The 26,639-nt window shown below is 43.6% G+C and overlaps 1 protein-coding gene across 6 annotated transcripts in view; it reads right to left on the bottom strand.

Moving 5' to 3' along the window:
• The window catches only part of LRCH1 (leucine rich repeats and calponin homology domain containing 1), a 202,430-nt gene extending 182,524 nt beyond the window's left edge, over window positions 1-19,906 (bottom strand). For 4 of the 6 annotated variants that reach the window (XM_037986704.2, XM_007960367.3, XM_007960361.3 and 1 more), the window contains exon 1: window positions 19,348-19,906. In XM_037986704.2, the coding sequence (XP_037842632.2) occupies window positions 19,348-19,678 (331 nt within the window). In that variant the 5' untranslated portion in view covers window positions 19,679-19,906. The remainder of the gene's footprint in view (window positions 1-19,347) is intronic. The other 2 variants (XM_073014003.1, XM_073014014.1) reach the window with 1 other exon arrangement.
• Between the last annotated feature and the right edge of the window lie 6,733 nt (window positions 19,907-26,639).

The following is a 26,639-nucleotide window of genomic DNA, read 5'->3' as shown; positions in this document are numbered from 1 at the left end:
ACAGTAACAGGCCGTGGAAAGGGATGGGCTCATGGGCAAGCTACTCACACTAGATAATAAATATTTGCTGGATAGATGAATGAATGAAAAAAATAATACAGCACCTCTTAAGTTTACGAAATGTGGCTGTGAATATAGAACTTAAAAAAAAGCTTTTTAAAGTCTTTGCAACGTTTGCTTACCTCCTTTTGCCCACAATTGTGCACTACCCTCTTATTCTATCTTCCACATGACTGCACCAGTTAGGGAGATTTTGTTGAGTTTTTTTTTTTTTTATTCAGTCAATATAATGAAAACAGTTGTTATAAGTAGCTTCTTTCAAACTATACCCCCGTCCACTCTGAAGTATTCATATTGCTATGCAGAATTAGGTTTTAGATCACTCTGTTCTCCAACTGGCATCTATGTATCTTTCTTTTCACTCATCTATTTTATCTTTTACTAAAAGCTGACACCATGCCATATGTATAATAGGCTGTGGTCCAAATTAAAGTCACCGAGCTTAAAGTAGTGTTGCAGTAAGTCTCAGGATGGCTCAAATAAGATGATAAACATATTTGGTCTGGGGATTATAACTTCAGACCCCCTAGGCCTGTTTCTCAGGCAGCCTGGCAAAGAGAATCAAAGTCCTCCCCATAAAGTGCAGCAAGCTCCAGGCTGGGAAGGACAGGAGGGTCAGGGAGTCCCCAGGCATGGCCTGCAATGGGGGTACAAGGAGGAAGAAGAGTGCAGGGAGTGGCCTCAGCCCTGTGCTGGCAGACCAAGGGAACAACAGAAAGACAGCTGTATCTGACAAGAGATATGTTCCCAGAGTAGTGACAGAGACAGATGCACATCCCCAGCATGGATGAGAATTGGGAGCAGTGAGAAGACCCCTTTCTCTCCAAAAATAGCTCCCCCTCTGTGGGCATCACAGTTCAAAAAAACAGCCACTGCCTGCCTGCCTCTCTTTCTCTCTCTCTCTCCCTCCTTCCCTCCCGCTCGCTCTCTCTCTCTCCCCCCCTCCCTCCCTCCCGTTCTTTCTCTCTCTCACACACACACACACACCCCAAGTGCCACATACTTAGAATTTGTTATTTTAGTCATCACAACATCACAGCAACTCCGTAAGTGTTATTACTCTCACTTACTTTACAGATCAGAAATAAGAAGTTCAGAGAAATTCATGAATTGCCTAAAGTCACCCAACTGCTAAGTGACAGAGCCAGAATTTGACCTTGATCTGTTGGACTCCAAGGCCATTACCTAAACAGCTGTGATGGTTCTAAACCTCATGGATGGTCACAGCAAGAAAGGCATGGGAGCCAGTGAACAAAGGCATGGTGACTTGAGCAGTTTGGCATTTCATCATTCTGGGAGAGGGTTCATAGCACACACAATTCCAGGAAGCTCCATAGCCCTTGGAAATGATACGCCTAGCCCACTTCGAGAAAACCCGGTGTGCAAAGCTAGCGTTTCTCCAGTTTCTGAGAGCACAAAAAGCAACGGGTGGAAGGCAGCGTTGGTGTTCGTTGCCACTTGAATCTCTGGCACTCGTGCTAACGTGCATCACTGCGAATACCACTGACAACTGTTCTCTTGGCACACAGCACACTCAATGCAAACACTCTGCTGATCAAACAAAAGTGGAGGACATATTCCGAGACCCAGGAACTGCACCTGATGCAGACCCATCCTCCCTCATGCTGGATGACTCCCACAAACAGCTGAGATGCACGGAGATGCTGGAGCAGTTAATGGAGATGTGTTTTGATCACCAAAAGTCTAACCTATTGTAACAATTGTTGGAACACAAAGGAGTTCCTTTTTTATAGGTTTGAGTTTTTTAATACTTAGTTACATTGAAGGGTAAGCTCTAGGGTGAATTTCAGTGCTCTGCAAATCCACCAATGGAAGGGCCCAGGGCAACTGGCCATTACCTTTTACTTCTTTTCACTTCTACGCCTGAGAAAGGCAGTTAAAGAAAGGAGCAGTGAAGCCACCTGACTGGAGACAGCTAACCACACAGCAATTTAAAAATGTGAATGGGAATACTAAGTCATCTTCTCCTGTCTTTTAATTTTAGACACTCCTCTACTACAGTAAAGGTATAATCCCTCAAGTAAATCTCTCAAAAGATAAGAAATTCTGTGACTGACATTCTGTTCATGTATCTGTCTCACCTCACCCTTGCTTTTACATTGTCTCTTCTAAAAATCCAACATTCTTTATTTATGGTTTCTCCTCTTCCCTACTGGAATATGTGTGATATGTTCATGCTTCTAACAGAATAAAAGGAACTTTTTTGTTGCTTTTTAATAACCTATAACTAATTGAAAAGTTTCACTAATATCCACCTCTATGCTAGGCCCTGCAGAGAATAAGAAAAAGAAATAAAGAAAGTGTTCCTCATGCACTAGGGGCAGAAAGACCTGGTTTAATTTTTCTCTCTCCACTAATCAGCACTGTGACCTTGAACAAATTATGTAAACAGAGCCTCCACTTTTTAGAGATCTAATTCTCAGTTTTTTGGAGATCTGATTCTTAGCACACGATAAGGACCCTGTGAGATAATAAGCTAGACCATCTCAGTGCCAAGCCATAGCAAAGGCACAGTGAATGTCAGTTTCCTTTCTTTTCTACTCTCCTCAAGGCACTTGCAAGAAGTCAGCAAAGAGCAGTCAAACTCAAGTCAACCGAATCCCAGTCTTGCCGCTTAGTAGCGATGTGATCTCAAGCCTTTCTCTCTAAGCCTGGATTTTCCAATCTGTCAGATGGGAAGAAAATGTGTACTTACCTCCTAAGATTGCTCTAGGAATTAGCTGAGGGAAGCCACATAAAGTGGAGAACACAATATCTGACTCAATAAATGAAGCTAGTATCAGATTCTTACTAGAGAAAAAAAGACATGAAATTAAAGAATAATTAAGGACTAACTCAATCATTACAAACTCTGTTTTAGATGAAAAGATGAGCAGAGTTGCAGAGAGGCAGGCTGGCATTTGGAGCATCCTAGAAGAAGCGGGAATTAAAATTTTGAGATGAATGCTTGACAGGGACTGGAAAGCTGGGGTCTGTTGTTGTTTTGTTTATTTTATTTGGCAAGTGCCACGCAGGCAGAAAAGGTACAATCGAAGGCAAAGCGGAGGCCTTAACCTGGAACATATGGGAACACTAATGGAAAAGGCAGCTGGAGCCACACAGGCCCTTGAGGGGAGAGAGAGGAAAACCCGGCAGGATAAGCAGGGTGGCGCCAGATACCAGAGGCCCTGCGGATCTCCTGCTAGGCAGCCGAGCCTCAGTGGGCAGGCAGGAGAGAGCCACAGGAGGGGTCTGGGCAGGGAGTATACAGGATCATGGTGATTTAGGAAATCTGGAAGTGATACGCCACATGGTCCCGGTGCTACAGGATACAACCAGGGGAGCCGGCCAAGTGCTTCACTTTCCCCAGCAAAGGGCAGTTCTCTACATTAACAATGTACTTAGATCACTGAGGCTCAAACCCTGACTCCTAATTCTCCTAATTACTTTTGCATGAGGATCTTAGGCAAGCTTCTTAACATCTATAGGCCTCAATTCTGCACATAAGGAAATTTAAGAGAAATGATACCTATTATTAGGCTCAAAGGAGAAATAAGATCATGTCTGCAAAGTGCCTGACATCCAGTAGGTGCACAACAAATGCTTTCAACTTTGGACTCCATTAGCCAACATCAACCCAGTGATCCCAGAAAACTTGGTTCAGCAACAGTTTTTTCTATCACTAAAATAAAATGCCATTTGTTAAATACAGAATTAGAAGAGTTTATGAGTAAGACTATGTAAAGAGGGTTAACAAGATGTTTCGGAATAAGGAAAATAAAGATTAAAGAACGTCCACTAAAATAGAAATATCAGTGTTCTAATAGGAGGCATTGATTTAGCAATCAAGCCTCAGTTATTCTGTGTTTTAAAACAGCTTGTCAGTCAGGAATCGGCACCAGGCAGAAAGCTAAAAAGGTATTGGAAATGTTCTTCTTTTTAAGTTGGATAGTGGGTACATAGGTAAATTTTTAGTCTACTGTAACAAGGTATGATTTACATACAGTAAAATGCACCCGAAGGGCAGAGTTCACTGAGTTCTGACAAACGCATACACCTACGTTCTCACCATTCTAAGACACAGAATGTTTCCTTCTTCTCTGCACCCCTTCCCAGGCGATCACCTTTCTATATGCTTCTGTCACGATGCCTGTTTTATCATCATTATTTAAATCACGTCTACATAGGGTATGGACTCCTTTCCATGTATGCAGTATTTCATCATTTTTAAATTAATGCTGTATTTTACCAGCTAAAATGAACAAGAAATGCCAAAGACTTTACTGAGAGGGTTTCTTGGCATGAAAGTTAAAAAGAGAAACCAGCCAAGCATTGTAATTCCTTCAAAGGACGGCAGTATGGGTAGCTGATGAAAAAAAAGGACAAGCTGGACCAATTCTGGATTCAATCTGACACAACTAGACATGGGTAGGTAAGTCACTTCACTTGTCTCCATTTCGCTTTATTCTTAAAAGGTGTCATCCACCACATCCCATGTGCATGGGGTGACCATATAACTTATCTAAATCATGCTGTGCTAAAAGAGGGTGCTATTAATTAGCACAGGATGAGAGTTATAAACCCAGGCTGTCCCTGGTAAACCTGGATTTAGGATGGTGCCACTTATAAGCACCCTCTGAGAGCACCTCTTATGATGTTCCCAGTCATCTATTACGTTCTCTAAAGAAAAGAGTGTTGCACAGACTTATGTCCAAAAGCCTTTTTTTAATCCAAAGGTGATGGGGCTCATCCAATCCAATCTACCATGCAGTATTAAAAGGTAACAGAAAGACTGCCCAAGGAGAGAAGGGGTCTGAGACGCAGAAACACAAGAAAGCACACACATGGAAACTATGGAACCACTTGAGACAGACCAAGGCTGCCTGATGATGAAAGCACTTGGCTGCGTTATACTGTCTTTGTCACTCGCCCTCCTAAGAGGCGGGCATTAGGCGCTCTATCAGGACACATTATCTCAGAACTCCCATGGTGCGAATTTCATCCTGAGATACCAAGTCTTCATTAACATACTGATTCCAAGGACTTAGCCTGTGCAGGGGAGGATGAGGCAGAAGCAAGCCTTCACAGCTGCCAACTGAATTGTTTAAAATCTATCAGATTTAGGCACGTTTGTACTTACGAAGTTACAGCATAGCTCCTTTTACAGTACTGTATAGATACAAGAAAGCATTCATTGTAAATATCTGAAACCACAGCTAAGAGTTAATTACAAGCCTAAAACCAATGGAATGACTGCTACAACTAAAATTAACTTGGACTTATCTAGGCTTTCTAAAACACCAGGGAAAAAAAAACACACACACAAAATTGCCTAAAAATTGCATGCAGAGATTATCATTGTCCCCTCCAAGGGAACTGCACAAAGAGGGATCTATTTGCCCTCAGTTGCACAGATTCCTTTAAGTTGGATTTGATTTGCATACACTCAAAAAAAAATCTGTTTTTTAGCCATAATCTTGTGCTGTCCTATTTAATCTATAAAATTGTAGATGTAATTAATGTATAGAAAGATCTTCACTACAAAATAAAACATTTTTCATATGTCAAATTGATGATTCTTATTACATAACAAAACAGTCTTTGGAATGTAAACATTTGTATTCTATAGGTAATGTTCTAGAAAGTAAACTTGGTCTTGCACTCGATGAAATTCGTTCATTTCTCATTGGAAGGAAAGTAAATATCAGTAAACTGTTTACAGAAAATATCAGTAAACTGTTCAATTAGGTCATGCGTTACAAAGTCTAACAAGAAAAGTTTATACCAAAGCTGAAAACCCAAATGTGTATCTACATTTTTTAATAACAGACACCTTGAAGAATTTTTAAAACTAGGAATTATGACTTGCTTTAAAACACGATTCTTAGAAATGGAGCTGATAGCTGGTCATCACAAACAAGTGAGGATCAGGGCTGGAACTCCCCATGCATATACTTGGGATCTCTGAGCTCACTTTCACATCAGTGGGAGAAATCACATTAGTCAGGAATCTGGATCCTACTTGGGCATGAACTCCAAAATCTCTTGTGTCACCCCAAGGACGATCTGTAGAAATGCCGTAGGCTTGATTCTCATCTGCAGAATCTCCTTCTCTGGTCTCGTCTCCAGCTCTAAATATTCAGTGACACTAAAATAGAGGAGGATCCTGCACTTCTTCAACAACTGTTCGGGTTCCAATTTCGGCTCCGTCTTTACTGGCTTACAAATATACTCTGACTGCGTAACTTATGGTAAGTCCCCTTCTTAGTAACAATGATCCTCCCAGCCTCACAAGGGTGTTCTGAAAACTGAACGAGGAACATTCCGAAAGACCCTGGACCCAGACATGAGTCTGCCTTTACAAACATTATTCCCCCTTCCGAGTTACCATATCAGTATCCTCAGGGAGATGTTGAAGCTATCACAAAGTTCTTAGTGAAATAACTTCTGACTGAAGTTCAAAATAAATGCTGGATGCCAGTAAAAGAGTGAGGGGCAAAAAGATAACGATGGAATCTACTAGAGATTTATTCCTAAAGCTCAGCCTCCCGGTAGCCACATCCTCACTTCTGGTAGAAGTGTTTGCTATTCATCTTCAGAGCATGTCAAGAACATAAAATTATTCACAAAGCGTTTTTTGCCAAAAACGCGAAGAGACTGTCAATGGTTTTTTGTTTGTTTGCTTGTTTTTTAACTTGGAAGAGCTTCTAAATCCATGACAAGACGTCCGTAGAGGCTGAAGACAGGCACCCCAGGCCCTCCTCTGAGGCCCCAGCCACCACTTCCTCACCCCTCCAATCTGGAGGCCAAAACAAGAGCTGGTCCCAGCACCCTTCACCCGAATACATAATGCGGCACAGGAGCAGGTTCCCCATTCCCTACTGTGAGAATCTCGAACACACTCTTCTCTGCCAGGCTCAGTCCCCTCAAGGCTCCTTTGGCCCAGTAGAAATTATTACTATTATTATTAATATTAATATTATTATTTTGGAGACAGACTCTCATTCTGTCACCCAGGCTGGAGTGCAATGGCATGATCTCAGCTCACTGCAACCTCCGCCTCCAGGTTCAAGTGATTCTCCTGCCTCAGCCTCTCGAGTAGCTGGGATTACAGGCACCCGCCACCACGCCTGGCTAATTTTTATATTTTTAGTAGAGATGGGATTTCACCATGTTGACCAGGCTGGTCTCGAACTCCTGACCTCAAGTGATTTACCCACCTTGGCCTCCCAAACTGCTAGGATTACAGGCATGAGCCACCGCACCCGGCCCCAGTAGCAATTAAATCAAACCTAAGAATGCCGTTGAACTGAGGAATAAAAACAGCATGAAAACCCAGATGTGGTCTTGTCTCAACTGCTGACTAGCAGCATAACCCAAGGAAAGTCATTTCACCATCCAGCCTCAGTTTCCCCCCATGCAATATGGAATAATGAATACCACTCACGCTACCATCCTCCCACGACTGCCAAAAGGATATCAATAACATGCACACACACTGAAAGCATGTACACCCGAGCTTGCTGGATATTGAAGTTATTTTATTAATGTCACAGTATTTCTAGGAATTTAGTCTTTCTGTGCCTTATAACATTGAATCTCTCTTCTAAAGATATAGAATAATCATAATGGCAAAATCAGTGCCAGGCACGGATCTAAGCACTTGATATATGTATTCATTTGTTCCTCACAATAATTCTATAATTATTATCCCCATTTTATGACGAGGAAATCAAGACTCAGGGAAGCGAAGTAGTAGCCATGTCCTGGCACAGCAGGGACAAGGACCCAGCCACAGTTTGTGCTTTAGCCTCTATGCTAATGGTAGGCTGACAGCTTCCAATTATTTACTTGACTGAAGAAGACTATGTCACATAGCCCCCATGGAAATTCCGGACAGAAAGTGACAGGTTTTCTACTAGTCACTCACTCTTCGCCAACCCTGAGCCCTGCTCCCGTACCATCCATTACCCCGTGAATCAAGACAACCACCCATAGGATAAAGAGCATTTTCGCTTCTAACAAATTATAAACCTGATGTTCAGAAAAGTTCACTAACTTGCCTCCAATTCCAAAATTAGTAAGTTGGGGAGATAATATAGAAGAAATATAAAAATTAAATAGGGAAGTGTCTAAATTCCTGCACACCTCCCTCAGGTGGGTGGCTCCTGGGCCCACTCCTCCCTGGCCCGGTGGCCTTCCTGAGGTCCAAGTGGATCCCTGACTTACGCCAATCCTTGCTTCCCAGCCGCTGCCCTCCCTGACCAAGGGGTCTGGGAGAGGTGTGGGGAACCTCCGACCCCTGGCCAGAATGGCCAGAGGGGAGAGAATTATTTTCAAGAGGCAGAGGCCTTACTCACAGCCTGATGCCAAGTTCTCTAGATTCGGGATTTCACGTTGGAACTGGGGTTGCCTTTTTCCAAAGAAACAATAAGAAACCACCATTAATAGGAAGGCCCAAGTCTGCTAGGGTTAAACAGGCCTTCGTGGGTTGGTGGGAGAACCAAATCACAGGTTACTACCTTGTTTTTATAGGAAAATGCATGCCAAGTTCCGAAACAAAGCCTTGCTAGGAAAGGCTGACGGCCCCCCATTTGTGAGTCAGGGGCTGCTTAGCACTCTCCTTTAGTATGTGGAATCCAATTGACAAGACGCCCGTGCATGTCCCCCAAACCACAGTCAAATCCTACACTAACACGTCTCATTTGTAACTAGCGTTAACTTAATCTTATTCTCCCCAGCTTTGGACCATCTGTTATTAAAGGTTTCACAGCATTTGTTCTTTGGGAGGCCCACAACCTGGCTGGTTTGGGTGGGTTTGACCTGAGAACCCTATGGATGAGGGAAGGCCTTCCCTTCATCCCAATGTCACCTCCCGGCTCCACAAAAACAACCCCTTGATGTGAGGCTGGGAGACTCTGCCCTGGCTCTGGCACCTACTGCCATGCTGTGTACCCTTGGCCAAATGATTATACTCTCTGGGCCTTGGTGTCAAGGGAGAGAGATGAATGGATGGTTTCTACATTTCTAATCTCCCTCTTCAGGTTGCAATAGAAAGGCATTGCTTGGAGTAACTGAGCCCCTACTCTGGTTAAAACAGACCATGTAGCAAGCATTAAATGAGGTGAAACATCTATTACATACATTTCATACACATATTTTCATATAAAGCACTTGGAGCGATACCTGACATAGAATAACTGTTTGCTAATGTTAACTGTTGTTATTATAACCAATGCCCTCATAAAACTCTACTAGGTACAAATGCTATTATTATCCCCATTTGACAGGTGAGGAAACCGATGCATAGGGTTTAAGTCATCTGGCCAAAGTGACACAGTTTATAAGCGACAAGGCCAAGATTTGAACCCAGGTCTTTGAAGCTCAGGAAACCCCATTTTTAATCACTCAGCTGTACTTTAAAAAAAAGAAAAAGGAAGAAAGTCCATTTAGCTAAGGGCTGAAAGGCTTTAGTGAAATAATACTTGTTAATCAGAGTACTGTAAGTGTAAGGGACTTTCAAATACAAAATTTATTGAATCCTCATCCAATTCAAACTAGGTGGAACTATGCCTTTATATTTTTGGCTATGCGTCTTACACAATAAGTGCTCAAAAGATGTTGATTAATTAGTTTTTCATTTGCTAATTTCAAGTGACATTTGATATTATAAAACACCTGCCCATCTCCCTCAGAATTCACGATAACTCATTGGATTTTAGATGTAATTGCTTATCAAACACCTGCAAAAGTTGGTGAGAAGTGACGCCACCTTAGCTAAGAAAAAGTGTGACTCTAGGGACCCACCAACCACCAAAAAGATTCTAAATCTATGAGAGATGGAGGAGGGGTCCAGACAAGCCGGAGTCATCCATTTGTAAGTGTACATGTGGCTCTTTCCCGGTTTTGCAGCACATTCGAGGGCTCAGGAGCATTACCAGAACTCTCATCATGGGCGCAGGCATAGCTAGCAAGTGCAGGGCTAGATTCCAAGGACAGGCCAGATTCCAACAAACAGACCTGTCCTGAGCCTCCTGCAAGAGCAGCATTGAGGGCAGCCTCACGCAAGTCCAAGATCAGTTTACACAGGCTGGGGGAGGAACTGCAGCTACCACCTACAGCAGGGGTGAGTCAGTGGGTATTATGGGCTGAATTATGACCCCCAAAAGTAATGGAAGCACTAAACCCTAGCACCTCAGAATGGGACTGTATTTAGAGACAAAGTCTTTAAAGAAGTAATAAAGATTACATGAGGAGGGGTCCCAATCCAATCTGGCTGATGTCCCTACAAAAAGAGGAAATTTGGGCTCACGAAGGGACAACAATGATTTGTGCATAAAAAGGAATGGCCTGTGAAGACCCAGGACGACAACCTCCACCTATAAGCCAAGAGAGAGGCCTCAGGAGAATCAAACCTGCCAACACCTTGATCTTGGACTTCCAGCCTCCAGAACTATGTGAAAATTAATTTCTGTGTCTAAGCCACCCAGTCCAAGGAATTTTGTCATGGCACCCCTAGCAAGCTAATACAGTGGATGACACTGAGAAGTAAAAAGATGCTGTGTGAGAAAAATCAGGTCTCACAGGAAAATCTGAGCAGATCAGCCAACTACGCACAAGTAGCGGAAAGCTTCAGGGTAGATCCAAGATGATGGATGAAAAATGCAGAGACCAAGTGTAGGAAAGAGGAAAGGGAGCAATCCATCAATGTTTTTCTAGCATTTTCTGTACTGGGCATGGAAGGCATACAAAAATTAGGAAAAGTCCTGTCTAGCTAAATCTCACAGGCCGGTGAAGGAGCAAAAAGGTTAAACATAGGGAAAGCATCAGAGGAAGGCAATAAAACAAAAAATGCCATAAGGAAATAATGCAAAGACGGCTTCAGGTCCTGTATGACTCAGTGCTGAGATCTGCAAGAATGGGCTGATAGGGAGCCTGTTTGTTTCCAGCAGGCTTGGGGCCCAGATGAAATGAGAGTGGGGTCAGTAGAATCCTACAGAATGGGGAGGAGAAGGGACACGAGGTAAATAACTCAGAAAAGCAAAATGAAGGCAATCTAGAGGAAGGGCAAGCCAGGCAGTGTGTTGATGGTGCTGTCTTTGAATTGCCACCGTTGCCTGCAGAGATAAAGTGAGTTAAATCAGAGCTAAGCTGACTGAACCAGATCAGAAATACTGATGCTACTCCTCACGCTGTATGGCATAAACATCAAAAATAGGGAAGAATAACAGAGGAACACATCGTGTGCCAAAGCTATACATACCACACTGCAGGGGTCAGCTGTCAAAAGCAAGTCCACATGGGAAGCCAGAAGATTAGAAACACTAAGATGCGGGCCGCTCTCTGCCCATTTGGCGAGAAGAGTGGAGAGGAAATTCAAGACACTGAGCTGGAGGCTCCTGCCCGGTTTCATCCCACACCTGTGTTAGGTTCCCACCCCCAGCAGAGGGACTGAGGGAAAGAAGCAAACAGCAGAAGGAAGAAAAGTAAACATCTAGGAAGATCCCAAAATCAAATAACCTGCCTCTGATGACTTCAAAATGTTCCGTAAGAATTTCAGGCGCAGTCAGTTGAGCTGCCTTGGTACCAGCATCATACTAACACAGAAGCAATAATTTCTTCCCAAGGAAAATAGGAAGTATTTCTGTTATGCAAATCAAACATATTGTTCTTTTTTTCCCCGCAGCTATATCCTCCTGTATGGCCACTGAAGGAGGATATGGTCCGGAAAAACAATGAACAGAAACCTGACTATAAAAGCATTTCCTTTCTATTGCATGGCTGGAATAAGCAAGGGAAGCCAAATTCGCACAGTTCATCAACTTTCTATTCATGTAAACAATCTCACTTTATTTTTTAATTACTTTGTGGGAGGAGAGGGTTTCCAAATGTACTATTTCTTGCTGCAGAATATGGAAGCAGTATCACTAAACCCTTAAATTAGGCTGAAGAATAACACAGGCATATTTCATGTTTGAGTCTATGTTAGAATGCCTGGTTTTCCTAAATTAAGTCTTACTTGGAATCCCGAACTTTCTTTACTTTTTTTCTTTTCTTACTATCTGAAAAATCATGGCAAAATTCTGATGCAAAAAAAACTTTCATGCAACAAAAGACTAGTAGCAATAACAGAAGTTAGGCTTCCTATGAGTTGGGCATTAAAAAAGATTATTCACTATGGAAGAATAGTTGGGTTTTGTGCCTTACATCCTTAACGTGTTTATAATAGATTATAATCTTGTAAGTTGAAATAATCACTGCAATTAACACCAAATTCTCTTAATTCTAACAACTCACACAATCACTGAAATAGTTCATAAACTGGTGGAATTGCCATATCTAAGCTCAGGCCAATATCCAAGACAGAAGTTTTCCAAAAAGCCCAAGAAGGGGGGAGGGATTGCACTGGGAGTTATACCTGATGTAAATGACGAGTTGATGGGTGCTGACAAGTTGATGGGTGCAGCACACCAACATGGCACGGGTGTGCATATGTAACAAGCCTGCACGTTATGCACATGCACCCTAGAACTTAAAGTATAATAATAATAATAATTAATTAATTAATTAAAAGCCCAAGAAATTCTGAAAAGTAGCCTCAAAAACAGGTTTTTCTGAGGCTTAGACAAAAATTCAAGTTACCCATGGCCTGACTGACAAACCCATAACCACCTTATATGGAGTTAATAATAGCATTTCTGCTATTTACATTACCAAGGCTTTGAAAAGGCACATGCAATACCACACCTGAAGGGAAATTTCGGACAGACGTTAAGACTAAGTAAATGCTGCTCAGCTGAAATATAAAAAGTCCTTAGATAGATATATATAGATAGATAGACATATATAGATATATAGGTAGAGATAGATAGAGATATGGGGCAACAGAAATGTATGCACAAAAGAGGGAAATAGCTTATGTTTAAACAAGCAATGATGAAGTTCAAAAATATAATAGAAAAAGTCTATGTACATACGCCAGATGGACACCATGGGCAAAAGGAATTTGACTTCTGAATTGATCGACGTCAACATGGATTTCAAAAGGCGTCTACCCTTTAAATGTTTATTCCAAAGAATTATTATGCCATGCCATAGGAAAATTCAGTTCATTACAGTAACACAAACACACACAAGTCTTAGTCAATAATTTAAATAAAAATTTTTAAACAACAGGGTGTGCTAATTTGTGGCCGAATATCAAACACCCACCAAAAATCAAATGAGATGCCTCAGTGACTGACAAACTCTCCAGGAGAGTCATTTCAGTGACGAAGGTCAAACCTTGGGCTGTTCCTTTATAAACTGGCACAGACCAAAAATTCCCAGAGGTTCCCTGGCCTATAATTGTATGCTATTATTCTAGAAGCATGATTAGTATGTCCTTGCCTTTTCAAGAAAGCAGCCTGTAATGCAAGCAATGAGAATAGCATGTAGGTTTGCGGAGACTGTTTTTGACATATACCACAGACATGTGGAAGAGTCCACCTGTGTGATTCAGAACCACTACAGGTATTGTCTGAGATGTTCTAAAAGCTTTTATTTGATGTTAGAATGTATCTATACCTTAACCGGGAAGAAAAAACAATAGTAATAGGACAGAAAAGGTTATGAATCATAGTTTATGAATGGAAGAATATTTAGAATACATATAATAAATAAAGGCATTTATCTGATAGTAACTACTAAGAGACAGATATGTTAAAAACTACCAAATTTAATTCAATAGCAGAACGATAATTAAAAACTAGACATAACTATAAAATGTATGTAACTATACATTTTAAGGAAACATGTGATTTCAAAAATTTTATTATATTTATAATGAAACATATTGAAGGCCAAATTATGAAATAAAGTTAAGGTGTTGAAAATGACTAGATTTCATTATCAGGTCTTCTGTGAATCCCAACGACTAAAGAGTGCTAACATCCCAAGGACTCCATGGCTACAGGATGGGAATAGGGTGTGGAAGTCAGCCTTCAAGAGATAAACCCACCCACAAATCTCAGAGAAGATCCTTTGAATCTGTACAGACAATTGAGAGAGCCAGTTCACACACAGCTACGGCGTTATTCCCACAGGCTGACAAATCCTAGGCTGCAGCCATTTCCAGAGTCCTCAATTAAAGGGTCATAAGAGCCCTGTAGTCTTAACTCCATTATAAGGTAGGAGTTGGGTAGAAGAATATGACCAGAAAGATAGGCTTAAATGCCCTCTGTGTTTCTTTTATTCACAGAATCTCAGACTGCCAGGTTCATTTGATCGTTTGTTTGAGATAGAGTCTCGTTCTGTCGCCCAGGTTGGAGTGCAATGGCACGACCTCAGCTCACTGCAACCTCCACCTCTCAGGTTCAAGCAATTCTCATGCCTCAGCCTCCCGAGTAACTGGGATTATAGGCACCCAGCTCTTTTTTTTTTTTTTTTTTTTTCTCTTCGTAGACACAGGGTTTCACTGTGTTGGCCAGGCTGGTCTTGAACTCCTGGCCTCAAGTGATCCACCCGCCTCAGTCTCCCAAAATGCTGGGATTACAGGCGTGAGTCACCACACCCAGCCAACTGTCAGGTTCTTACTCTACATATTGGAACCATCCTTCCAGTCACAGAATATTCATGGGCACTTCTATCTAAATCCTATCCATCCTAGGAAACCTGATCCAAATCCCACCTCTGCTATCAAAGTCTTTCCTAAGCACCCTCATGAAAATGACCTTTTCCTCTGAATTCTACACACGACGTCCATTAGTGCTACTTGGCACCTCACCTTGACCTGCCTTGGGCCTCAGCAGCTTCCTGGAACTGTTCCTTAGCATCTTATGTATTCCTGTATTCCTGTATTGTCTTATACTTTGCATCTCCTACAGAACTCTGCCCTCACACATAAATGGATATTTTTAATGGTGCACTTCAATATTCTTCCCTGAGTAAGCTCTTTGTTTCCCATATAGCCTTTGTTTTTTGTTTGTTTGTTTGTTTGTTTTTCAAGGGAGGGTCTCACTCTGTCACTTAGGCTGGAGTGCAGTGGTGCGATCATGGCTTTCACTGTAGCCTCAACCTATGGGCTTCCCACCTCAGCCGTCCACATAGCTGGAACTACAGGCATGCGCCATCACACCCAGCTAATTTTTTATTTTATTTACTTATTTATTTATTCATTTTTTGAACGGAGTCTCCCTCTGTTGCCCAGGATGGCATGCAGTGGTGCGACCTCAGCTCACTGCAACCTCCGCCTCCCGGGTTCGAGCGATTCTCCCGCCTCAGCCTCCTGAGTAGCTGAGATTACAGGCATGCGCCACCATGCCTGGCTAATTTTTGTATTTTCAGTAGAGACGAGGTTTTACCATGTTGGTCAGGCTGGTCTCAAACTCCTGACCTCAGGTGATCCACCCACCTCGGCCTCCCAAAGTGCAGGAATTACAGGTGTGAGCCAGTGCACCCGGCCTAACTTTTTATTTTTTGTAGAGACAGGGTCTCACTATGTTGCCCAGACTGATCTCAAACTACTGGGGTCAAGTAGTCCTTCCACCTAGGCCTCCCAAAGTGCTAGGATTACAGGTGTGAGCCACAGCGCCTGGCCCAGTCTTTCTTGCTTAGAGCCAACTCAAAATGATACTAGCAATGAAACATTCCCCCTCTCCTTAACAAGACTAACTTTCAACATGTGTCCTGCATATCAAGTCTAAGGGCTTCTTTTTCATTTTCTAGAACCTCCTGCAATCATCCTGAGGCAGACACTTTCTTTTCTTACTCCTCTTTTCAATTCACTTTCAATTGTACAAAATACCCTTTTGAACTTCTTCATCCAAAATGACACTACTTAATAAATCAGCACCAAAAAGTTTGCTTTACTCATGTGCAAATTTGTGTACTTCTTTTTCTTTGGCCCAATTGTATGCTTCACATTATATGTATTACTAGTCATCATTTGTGCTCTTGCTACAAGCCACCTCAAGTTGATACAAAGCAAATCTCTGTATTTATAAAACAAAGATATTATATCTATCCTGTAACTCATCCTACTTATCCTGCAAAATCAATTTATTCGTGTATCTCCCCATTCTCCAACTAGAATGAACTCCACGAGAAGGGATACTGGGGATTCTCTTTTGCACACTGTTGTGTCCCCAGTGCCTAGATCAGTGGCCAGCACTTAGTAGGGCCCTACACATTCTGGTGGAATCAATGCTGGTTGAATGAATTTCCAGGAAGCTTCCCACATTCCACCTCTCAACCCCTTCCCTCTGCTTGATGAGAATATGGTCAAGAACATGAATTAACGTGAGGCCATCAGGGTTCCAGTCACTGGCTGACCATCTCAGTAGAGGTATAATCTTCAGCATACTACCTGACTTGTCTCCATCTCAATCTTCCCATGTGTAAATGAGGGTATGACTGGGCTCCTAGTGGGGACTAAGATCACGCAGGTAACGTATACAGAGGCGCACCCAGTGCTGATAGTGGCTCTTCTGTTTTGTCCCTTTCCATCAGTGACACCTGTGTCACTGCACTTCGTGGATCAGTCTTTCCCCGTTTTATCTATTAAAAGGCTAGACGCTGACAACAAAACTTATTTTGATTCAAATAGAAGTAAATTAATAGGCTCAAAATGAGAGCTTGGATTTTTTTCCTATCAATAAAGTATATGCACTTGAGTGACAGCTTAGACATCTACTCTACGTTTTTGTTTATGTACGTAGCCTATCCACTCTGTTCAGATAGGCCACATTGCCCAGGAGTGCAGTTCTGCACAGGTGGCTGCCAGAAGCCTGACTTTTTACAAGGTGTAAACCAAATGGCCTGTAGTATACAACAAAACAGTGAGAAAAAGCTTGCTCCACCACTCCCTGACTTAGAAAATGTATGAAAAAAAATGCAATTTGCCTCTTAGGCCTTTAAGGATCTTCATATGCCATTCTAATTTTAAGAGACATTCTTAAAGTAAATATGAGTCAAGGAGAAACCACTATCTTTATTTTAAATGTTACTACTCAAACTTTCAACTCTACGAGAACTCTTACATGTTGGCTGTGTCAACACTGTGTACACTGGAGGTAACTTTAACTCTTTATTTTGCTTTTTGGTCTTTCAAATAAGAAACTGTGCTCAATTAAATATATCTTTAGAACAAAGAATACCTGTGGTTTACACCTAGCTTTTGACCTGAGGCAAAGACGTTTTGCAGAAGCAAATATTTAATACATTTGGGTATTCTAATTTCGTGTAAAGTAACTAGCTACAGTGAATAGTTTTCTGATGGGGTTGACTTAAGTTTCTACAAACATAGGTTATATCCCTCCACTCCTCTTCCCCCAAATAATATTGTATTTTTCGATGAGAAATTAACATAAAGCCTCTGAATTTTAACCAGCTAGATTTTCCTGGGCATAAAACATGTGCAAGTGAGCTCATAAATAAAAACCTGCAAAACTCACAACTTAAGCTTGTCATAAACAAGGCAAGAGGAGAACAAGAACACTTTTCAGCATCCACTTCACATGGCAAGGTCTTAGCTAAAAGATGTGGTCCCTGCTTTTAAAAGCACTGGTCTACACAGCAGACGCATCAAGTTCACCTACCTTTGTAAATAATCCTTAGCATAACTGAAGTAGAACAACTATGAAACCCCCTTACTGAACTACACAAACCTATTATTATTGGTCATGCCAGCTCTATTTTCTGCAGATAAATCCAACCATTGCATAGCTAGGCCACGGTACACTCTATGGCAGAAGGGAAGTAAAATTTAATGTATTTTTTTAAGTTAATGATTCAGGCAATTCTTGGAATAACTTCCACTTGAGAAGATGTAACTAAGATGTCTTATTGAAAGAGACTCCGCAGCTGTTGACAGCTCAACTTTGGAAATTCCCTCTTTTTTGCTGATTCCTGACTATCCCTAAATCCAAATTGCAAAGTTTAACGACGCTGGAGAGCCATCTGTGCCTCCAGTGAACTCAGAACTCTATCTTAATACTCATTAAAGCTCTAGATTAATGTTTACTGAATTAAAGGGGGGAAAAGACACTGGAAACCTAGCCTCCAAAAACCCACCGCCTGCTCCCTTCCCACTACAAGATTAAACTGGGTGCTCCAGTGCTGAGAGTGAACCCATCCAAGGGGGTCTGATCCTGGGCCATGAGGCGATGACAGCCAAGAGGTCTGGGCAGCGGCTCCAAAACGGAGCACCCACTGCCCTGGGAAATGTTGGGCGCTTGCTATGACACAAACCCTCCCCCAGGGAGCGGAACCGGATGGTCGGAAATCAAGTCAGTTCTGTATAGACCCTAAGGCCCCAATCCCATTCCACCACCCTCCTTCCTGTTTATAGATCCCGCTCCTGGAACTCCAACTACCAAAGAGAAAGCAGACGTTTTAGAAGTATGTAACACATGACGTAACTTGAAAAAGTTATGCTGCTTATTGGCGCGAGTTACAACTTGCCGGGCTCACACAGGAAAACAGGCTCACGTTAATTACTTTGCTTTTAATATGCCATGCCTTCCTTTCCCGGGGCCCCCACAAAGGTTGGGTAACTGAGAACCAGGTACCCTCGGTGGTAGGACCCAAACTGTGTGGGCGGTGAGCGAAAGGCACGGAAGGAAGACAGCCGATCGCTTCCGAAGCAGCAGCTGATTCGGATTCACTACAAGCCCGGCGGCTCTTTTCCCGCACAGGCACAGGAAGAGGAAGCCTGGGCACCTCTCAAGAGGCACCGAGTTGCCCGATCGCTCGGCGATGTCGCCGAGGGGGCTCGCGGCACTGCGCCGATGCCCCTGGCTCGGCCGAGGGCGTGCCACCTTTGTCTGGGTTTCCCCACCAGGATGGGCGACGCCTCGGTGCAAAGACGGCTTGAACTGCTTGGAGGCGCCGACGCCGCTGTCCGCGCTCGAGTTCCCAGCCCTGCGCGGGGCCCAGAAAGCCGACGCGGCCGCCTGAAACCTCCCACTTACACTGCGCGCACGCGGCGCGCCTGCAAGTCCCAGCCCCGCGGCTGCTTCCCCGGCGCAGCAGCCACAGGGTAGAGAGCCGGAGACCCCTGGCTCGTAGGCGCAGAGGCCCGGCGCACCCCTGCCCTCCTGGCACTGCACCGCCGGACGAGGCAGGGCCCCCATACCCTCTCTCGCTTCTTCCGCGCCCACGCGAGTCCCTTCTTCGGGAGACAACGGGCCGATGGAACCCCCCTCCCCAAGCAAGACAAGATCTCCGACTGTCCACCGCGTTAGGGAACGCACGACAGACACCCAGACAGCACCCACACCCCTGCCCGCCCCCTCGGCCCTCACTCACCTGCCTGCACCGTGTCCGAGAGGTCGTGCCCGGGGGCTGCGGTACGGGGAAATTCCTTCAATTTCCTGGCGCTCAGGTTCAACCCCCCGGAGTTGGCCGCCTCCTCAAGCGCGCGCTCCAGACCCCGGTTCAAGGGCAGGTTGAAGCCCCCGCTGCCGCCGCCGCCACCGCCCGCCCCGCCGGGGGCGCCGGTTCCTCCGTGGTGCTGATGGTGGTGGTGGTGGTGGTGGTGGTGGTGGTGGGGATGGTGGTGGGGATGATGAAGTGGGTGCAGGGTAGCTACCGAAAGGGCCGGGACGAAAGGTTGGGGTTCGCTTCCCGGCGTCGCCATCTTCTCCCGGGCCCCCCCACCCCGCCCCGCCGCTCCTGCGGGGGGGTCACAGCGTTCCCCGCGAGGGGAAAACGGCAGCTCGGGCTGAGTGCCGCAGTGCTCCACCGAAAGGCGCTGGAAGGAGGGGAGGAGGGTGTGGGCAGGCGCGTAGAATGGGGGGCGGGCGGGGAGGCGGCCGTGGTAGCTCGGTCTTGAAGGTTTCCTGTCCCCGGGAAGCTAAGGACTGCGGCGGCGGCGGCGGCGGCGGCGGCGGCGGCGGCAGCGCGCATGTGTCTCCTCCCGCCCCTGCGCCCTCCTCCCGGCGGCTCTGCCCTCCTCCGCCGTCTGCTCTCTCCTCCTCCTTCCCCCACGCAGTCTGTCCCGCCCGAGCCTTCCTCCGCGCCTATTCCGCCGGCCTCCGCCGCCCTGCCGCGATCCGCCCCGCAATCGGGGTACAGGGCGGGGCTGGACGCCTGCTCCGGGGCAAATCAGGCGCCGAACCTCTCTCTGGGCGTCCTTTTGCCGCCCAGTAGGCTTTAGGGGACTGGAGGTTGCCGGGATGGGGGGTGATCTGAGAACACGGATAAAACGGCGAGAGGCAATGAATGGGATTTGAAGTACAGCGAGGTTTGGGAAAGGAGAGGGTTCTTTCAATTCTGCGAGTTATTCTGGCTGTTTAACCCAGAGATCCCCAAGAGGCAGTTTCACTATGGGGTCATCCCTGCAGATGCCCCCGGCATTTGGGCGCTTACGTTGAACCAGGCGCTGGTTTAGGGAGCCTACTAAGTTATCTCATTAATCCAGGGACCCCAGGAGGGCAAAAATGGTTCCCCTCAGTCTACAGAGGAAGCTAAGAAATGTATCTAAGGTCACCCCTGCAGTTAGAGGGGCGCTAGATTCGAGCTAGTGGCCCTCAGAATCTAGGGTTGCCTTCCTTCACAGTGTACCCCTGGGCCAGACGCCAGCGCCAAGGGACGAATACGAGTGGGACAGAGTGTTTGCTAAGCTGCAGAAGAAAGCTACAGATATAGGAAAGAAAAACTGAAAATGCGGGCAGTATTTATGGGGGACAGAATACATTGTCATAGGAGAAAGATGACCTGGCTCCCCGAAATTGGGTGGTGACAGGAGAGGCTAGAAAGCCAGTGACCCCAACCAGCAAACCAGTCACAGCTCGAGTCTGAGCTGAAAGAACCATCGAAGTGTCCTTGTGCCCTTCTTCTTCCCGCTTTGGGGCATGGAAACGAACATGTCCGCTTGCAAGTGAATTCACATTCTGCCATCAGCCACCCAGTGGCACCCAGGCCGATGCTAGCACACCAGGGGCGACAGAGAACATCTGACACCCTAAGGGCAGACCAGCTGGAAGACTAATAAAGTACCATTCCTTTCCTGAAGTTAAAGCTTCATGTCCAACTTTCCAGGGCCTTTATTTTTGCTCTATTCTTAAGGCTTGATTGTCGGCTATGAGCGACTTGGTTTGGGGAAAATTAGTCGGGGGTGGGGGTGGGGGGAGGCGGGGTGTCAAGCACGAAGGCAGTGCAACCCTTGGAGTAGGGGAGCTGGTCTTTTAAGTGGTAATGCAGAAGTGTGATGGCCTAGGCAACAGGCTGAAACTGGTGACTTCACGGACTCGGCACTTAAGTATGGCATGATCTGTGTCACTTGAACTGACTGCACAGATAGTCGCCCTTAATTCCTACGAGATTATTGGCCCTGAGCAAAACATTCTAATCTGCTCGGAGGAGACACGCGCCACCTGCTGGTATCCTCCCGCAAACCTCCCCTCTGACATGCCATTCGCCGCAGCCTTCCAGGCTTTTAAAAGCCAGGCTTCAACATTCATAAACAATAATGGCAATAATAATAAATGAAAGTATACTTTCATCACAAAAAAGTAACCAAATTTCCACTTTCCTCGAGGGAGAGGAACAGAGAAAAACAAACTCCAGTGAAAACCAGAAACACAGAAAAAAATCCAATTAAAAGAATCTTCAGCTGAAACCAGTCTGTGTGATCGGCAGCCAGGACATGATTTGGGATGTCTTCTAGCTGACTGCAAATTTACTTCAGACTAAGAGTCGCTATGATGCATCATAGGAAGCATAAATATTTTTTTAAGAGACCACAAATTCTTCTTTAAAGAAAATAATGGATTGAATATGAGCTCACGATTTGCTTTTTAACAAATGATCAGTGCTTCTGTTGGATTGACCTAGTCATTGTGGTTTGTTTACCCATCTACAGATTACTAAACTGTAAATTCCATGAAATAGGGACCTATTTTTTGCAGCTCTCTCCCCATACCTCAGAATTGAGAGGAGTACTTTGTATATAATGAGTGCACAATTACTATTAGTAATCAATTAAGTATTGCATAATAGACCATGTGTTTAACAGGTTAGCCACTTGTTGATATGTCCTTTTTTGTTTGTATAAATTTATGGGGTAATTGTTGATACATCTTTAAAGTTTCAAATGATTTCCCTGAATGAAGGAGTTTTTTCTTAAAATGGGGGAGAGTACTTGACCTTTGAAAATGATCTTGATTATTTCTAAATATTCAAGAAACTCGACAAGCCATTTCCCCTTGCTGTCTTGCTTCTTCACTGTTTCTTCAAGAAGATGGACATCTCCCTTTTGTTTAATACCTTGTTTACTTTTTCTGAAAACAGTACCCTTTTTCTATTAAGGGCAGGAATCAGGCCCTTTTTAAAAAATCCACTGCCTAGAAGATTCAACAAATAATGTTGTCTGGCTGAGATATTTGATGTGACTAATAACATCAACATGAATTTCTCTGAAGATAAATAATATGTGTTTCAGGATTTTTCTATGTGAATCAGCTAGTTGATGAAAAAATGACCCTGATAAAAGGAGGAAAAAAAAATAGGACAATGTCCTGAGTTTTTCATAAACCTGAATGTACTTAATTTCAAGAATTGTATATAATTGTGAGGCTGTGCCTTTACTATTTTTTTTTTTCTGGTGAAAAAAACAAAACAAAACAAAGGTAACAATAAATTGTAGTGTTTTTTAAGTATCCTTTTTCAAAAAATAACAAAAAGAGGTTACTGAAGTCAGTTACCAATTATTTTAATGTATTTATCTCTGAAATCAAAAACTCTGGGAACTACTGTACTTGCTGAGACCCTTGGTTTTCTTAAAAGGGAGTTAGTCATACATAAGTCTAGTCACCTGCCTTCAAGTATTTTCTTAAGCTGTGCTCACACCAACTATAATTTAATGTGATGCTTACATATCTTTGGGGGAGTGTTGGTTTGTGTCTTCATTCCTGCCTCGGTTCTCATTCTAGAACTGACCGTAAGTCTGAAAAGAATATGTCTGCTTTTACTTTCTTCTACTTTTTTTTCTTTTTTTTTAGATGGAGTCTTGCTGTAACCTCCGCCTCCCATGTTCAAGGGATTCTCCAGCCTCAGCCTCCCGAGTAGTTGGGACTACAGGAGCCCGCCACCATGCCTAGTTAATTTTTTTTTTTTTTTTTGGTAGAGATGCAGGTTCAACACATTAGCCAGGCTGGTTTCAAACCCCTGACCTCAGGTGATCCACCCACCTCAGCCTCCCCAAAACGCTGGGATTACAGGAATGAGCCACTGCGCCTGGCCCCTTTACATTTTATTTATTTATTTATTTATTTATTTATTTATTTATTTATTTTATGGGACGGGGTCTTGCTCTGTCGCCCTAGCTGGAGTGCAGTGGTGCAATCCCAGCTCACTGCAACCTCTGCCTCCCAGGTTCAAGCAATTCTCCTGTCTCGGTCTCCCAAGTAGTTGGGACTACAGGTGCATACCACCACATCCAGCGAATTTTTGTATTTTAGTAGAGACAGGGTTTCACCATATTGGTCAGGCTGGTCTTAAATTCCTGACCTCAGGTGATCCACCAGGCTTGGCCTCCCAAAGTACTGGGATTACAGGCATAAGCCTCTGCACCCAGCCCCTTTACATTTTTAAATACTTCATAGCTAACTATTTTCCAGACCCAGTTTTTTTACACTCTGTGCCCCAAACTCCCCAACAAAAAACCTCAACCCCCTCATAGAGGCTCATGCTTCCTTCTCTTGGAGCAAAGAAGCAGTAGCTTCTAGCCTCTGGCCACTTCATTTCCCCGTTTTCTCCCAGATTAACGTGGAGTTCTGGCTCCTAGACCAGAACTTATTTTGTACTCCTTTATTTAAATACTCCTTTCTATAGCAGTTCCCGCAGAATAAAGAAACTACAGAATCTATGCCTCAAGATAGGATTCTCAGAGAAGCTGGCTTCTTGACCATTCTCTGAATGACAATAGGGGAGCAGTCTGTGATAAATCAATAATCTATACTTTAGTCCTTGTTCTATCTTCATAAATACATATACATGGTCTTATGAAATGTCAATTTTCATTTATGTGTGATTTTTGTTTTTAAATCAATGCTTTTAAAGAAATTATATGAAATAATATAACCAATTGTATAATGGAGAGACAACATTCTGACTAGAACTTATGAGAGATAATAGGATTTTAAAAAAACCTGAGGAAAATTTGGTTTGGACCACTGTGGATTAGAAGCTGATTGTAATGAAGAGAATATTTTGGTAACTCAAAAATGGAAAACCAAACATCATATGTTCTCACTTATAAGTGGGAGCCAAGCTACGAAGACGCAAAGGGATAAGAATAATACAACGGCCGGGCATGGTGGTTCACGCCCATAATCCCAGCACACTGGGAGGCCGAAGTGGGAGATCGCCTGAGTCCCAGCTTCTGGGGAGCCTGAGGCACGAGAATCACTTGAAATGGGAGACGGAGGTTGCAGTAAGCTGAGATTGCGACCCTGCACTCCAGCCTGGGCGATGGAGTGAGACTCTGTCTAAAAAAAGAAAAACCAGAATGATACGTGGACTCTGGGGACTTGGGGGAAAGGGTGGGAAGGGGTGAGGGAGAAAGGACTGCACATTGGGTCCAGTGTACACTGCTCAGGTGATGGGTGCACCAGAATCTCAGAGATCACCACTAAAGAACTTATTCAGGTAACCAGACACCACCTGTTCCCCAAAAGCCTATTGAAATAAAAATAATAATAATAAAATAATATTTTGGCTTAAGGAGGTTGAGATCTCCTGAAATAAGTTGTAAGAAAAAAAAAATCAGTGAGTAGTAGCAAACCTTCTGGTTCCTGCCAGAGGTTTGAAAGAGGCTTCCAGGTGAATTCACTAGAAAATAAGGACCAAAAGGCATCAGCTAATAAGACTTTAACTTATAAAGAAAGATTTTTAGGCCAGGTGCGGTGGCTCACACCTGTAATCCCAGCACTTTGGGAGGCCGAGGCAGGCGGATTCACAAGGTCAGGAGATCAAGACCATCCTGGCTAACACAGTGAAACCCCCGTCTCTACTAAGATATAAAAAAGTAGCGGGACATGGTGGCGTGTGCCTGTAGTCCCAGCTACTCGGGAGGCTGAGGCAGGAGAATTGCTTGAACTCGGGAAGCAGAGGTCGCAGTGAGCCAAGATCGTGCTACTGCACTCCAACCTGGCACCAGAGCACGACTCCTTCTCAAAAAAAAAAATGAAATAGACTTTTAAATACCTGGCTTGTAAAAAATGCGAATGTAAATGTTAGATAACAGATAATACTAAAAAATAGCTTTACTGCGACTGGTTCGCCTAAATGTTTCACCAGTTCATTATATTATGTTATTGGTTTTAATATAGGGATATTGCATTATTGGTTTGTAATATGATGAATATGTAAATTTCGAGGAACCAGTTATTTGTTTATTAATACAGTCATGCCTCCCTTAACAATGGGGATATATTCTGACAAATACATTTCAGGTGACTTCCTTGTTGTGTGAACATCATAGAGTATACTTACACAAACCTAAATGGTATATCCTATTATGCACCTGGGCTATGTATGGTATAGCCTATTGCAGCTAGCCTGTACAGCATGTTACTATACTGAATACTATAGGCAATGGTAACACTGTGGTAAGTATGCATTTGGTTACCTAAACATATCTAAATATAGAAAAAGTACAGTAAAAATTCGGTATTATCACCTTATGGGACCATCATTCCATACAGTCTGTCACTGACCAAAACGTCATTATGCATTGACCGTAAATCATTTAACTTGCGTGAATAAACTGAAGCGGCATTATCCAGTGTATGTGCCTCTGAACCTTAGTTCTTTAGGCTGCTAATAGGCACTATGCATAAAAGATTTTTTTTGCCAAATAAGTTTGGGAGACAAAGGGTTAATTTAAAAGTTTAGAAGTTGTTTTACTATCAGAATTCTCTGAATCCTTGATATGCTTATTTACATTGTGAACATGGAAGAAAGAAAGATGATTCACTGCAGTTTTCTCCTATATACTTGGCCAATAAATCTCATCTTGCAAGACTGTTATCCATGGCTGACACTTGGAGAAACCCTGGACTGGGGTCATCTCTCTCATGGATGTGTCATCTTTCGATCGCTGATTATATTGCAGTTCAACTGATCAAAATGTACCTCCAAATCAATATTTTAAGTACCTCTTCAGGCCTGTTGTTCATTAGGTGGACTTTAAAAGAACAAACAAGTCTTCCTATTTGTATTTAAGGTACTTTGCATCAAACTAAAACAGTAATTTTCATGTTCCCCAGAGGCCGTTTTTAAGACTCTTGATATCATTACAGGGATATTTTCTGAACCTAAGGCTGTCATTAGGGGCTAGTCAGAGGCTCCCCGAGTGGTTGTTCTCTCCAGATTTAGCAGAAAATCTCCTCTGGCTACAATGGCATTAAGCTTCCCATACCCAGATGCTGTCACTATTCACATACACAGCGTTTAAACATTAGCTGTCTAAAGCCCCAAGTTATTCTCAAATCCTGCCAGTGCGACATTTAAAGAGAGGTCCTACCTGGACGTAGGAAATAAGGCTGGACAATGAAGCAATAGTGCAGAAGCAAAGGAACATGGTCATCTCGTTC

Source organism: Chlorocebus sabaeus, chromosome 3, assembly GCF_047675955.1.
Source record: "Chlorocebus sabaeus isolate Y175 chromosome 3, mChlSab1.0.hap1, whole genome shotgun sequence".
NCBI classification, from domain to species: Eukaryota; Metazoa; Chordata; class Mammalia; order Primates; family Cercopithecidae; genus Chlorocebus; species Chlorocebus sabaeus.
The sequence above is the reverse complement of the archived record's forward strand: the minus strand, read 5'-3'. Positions and strand labels throughout refer to the sequence as shown.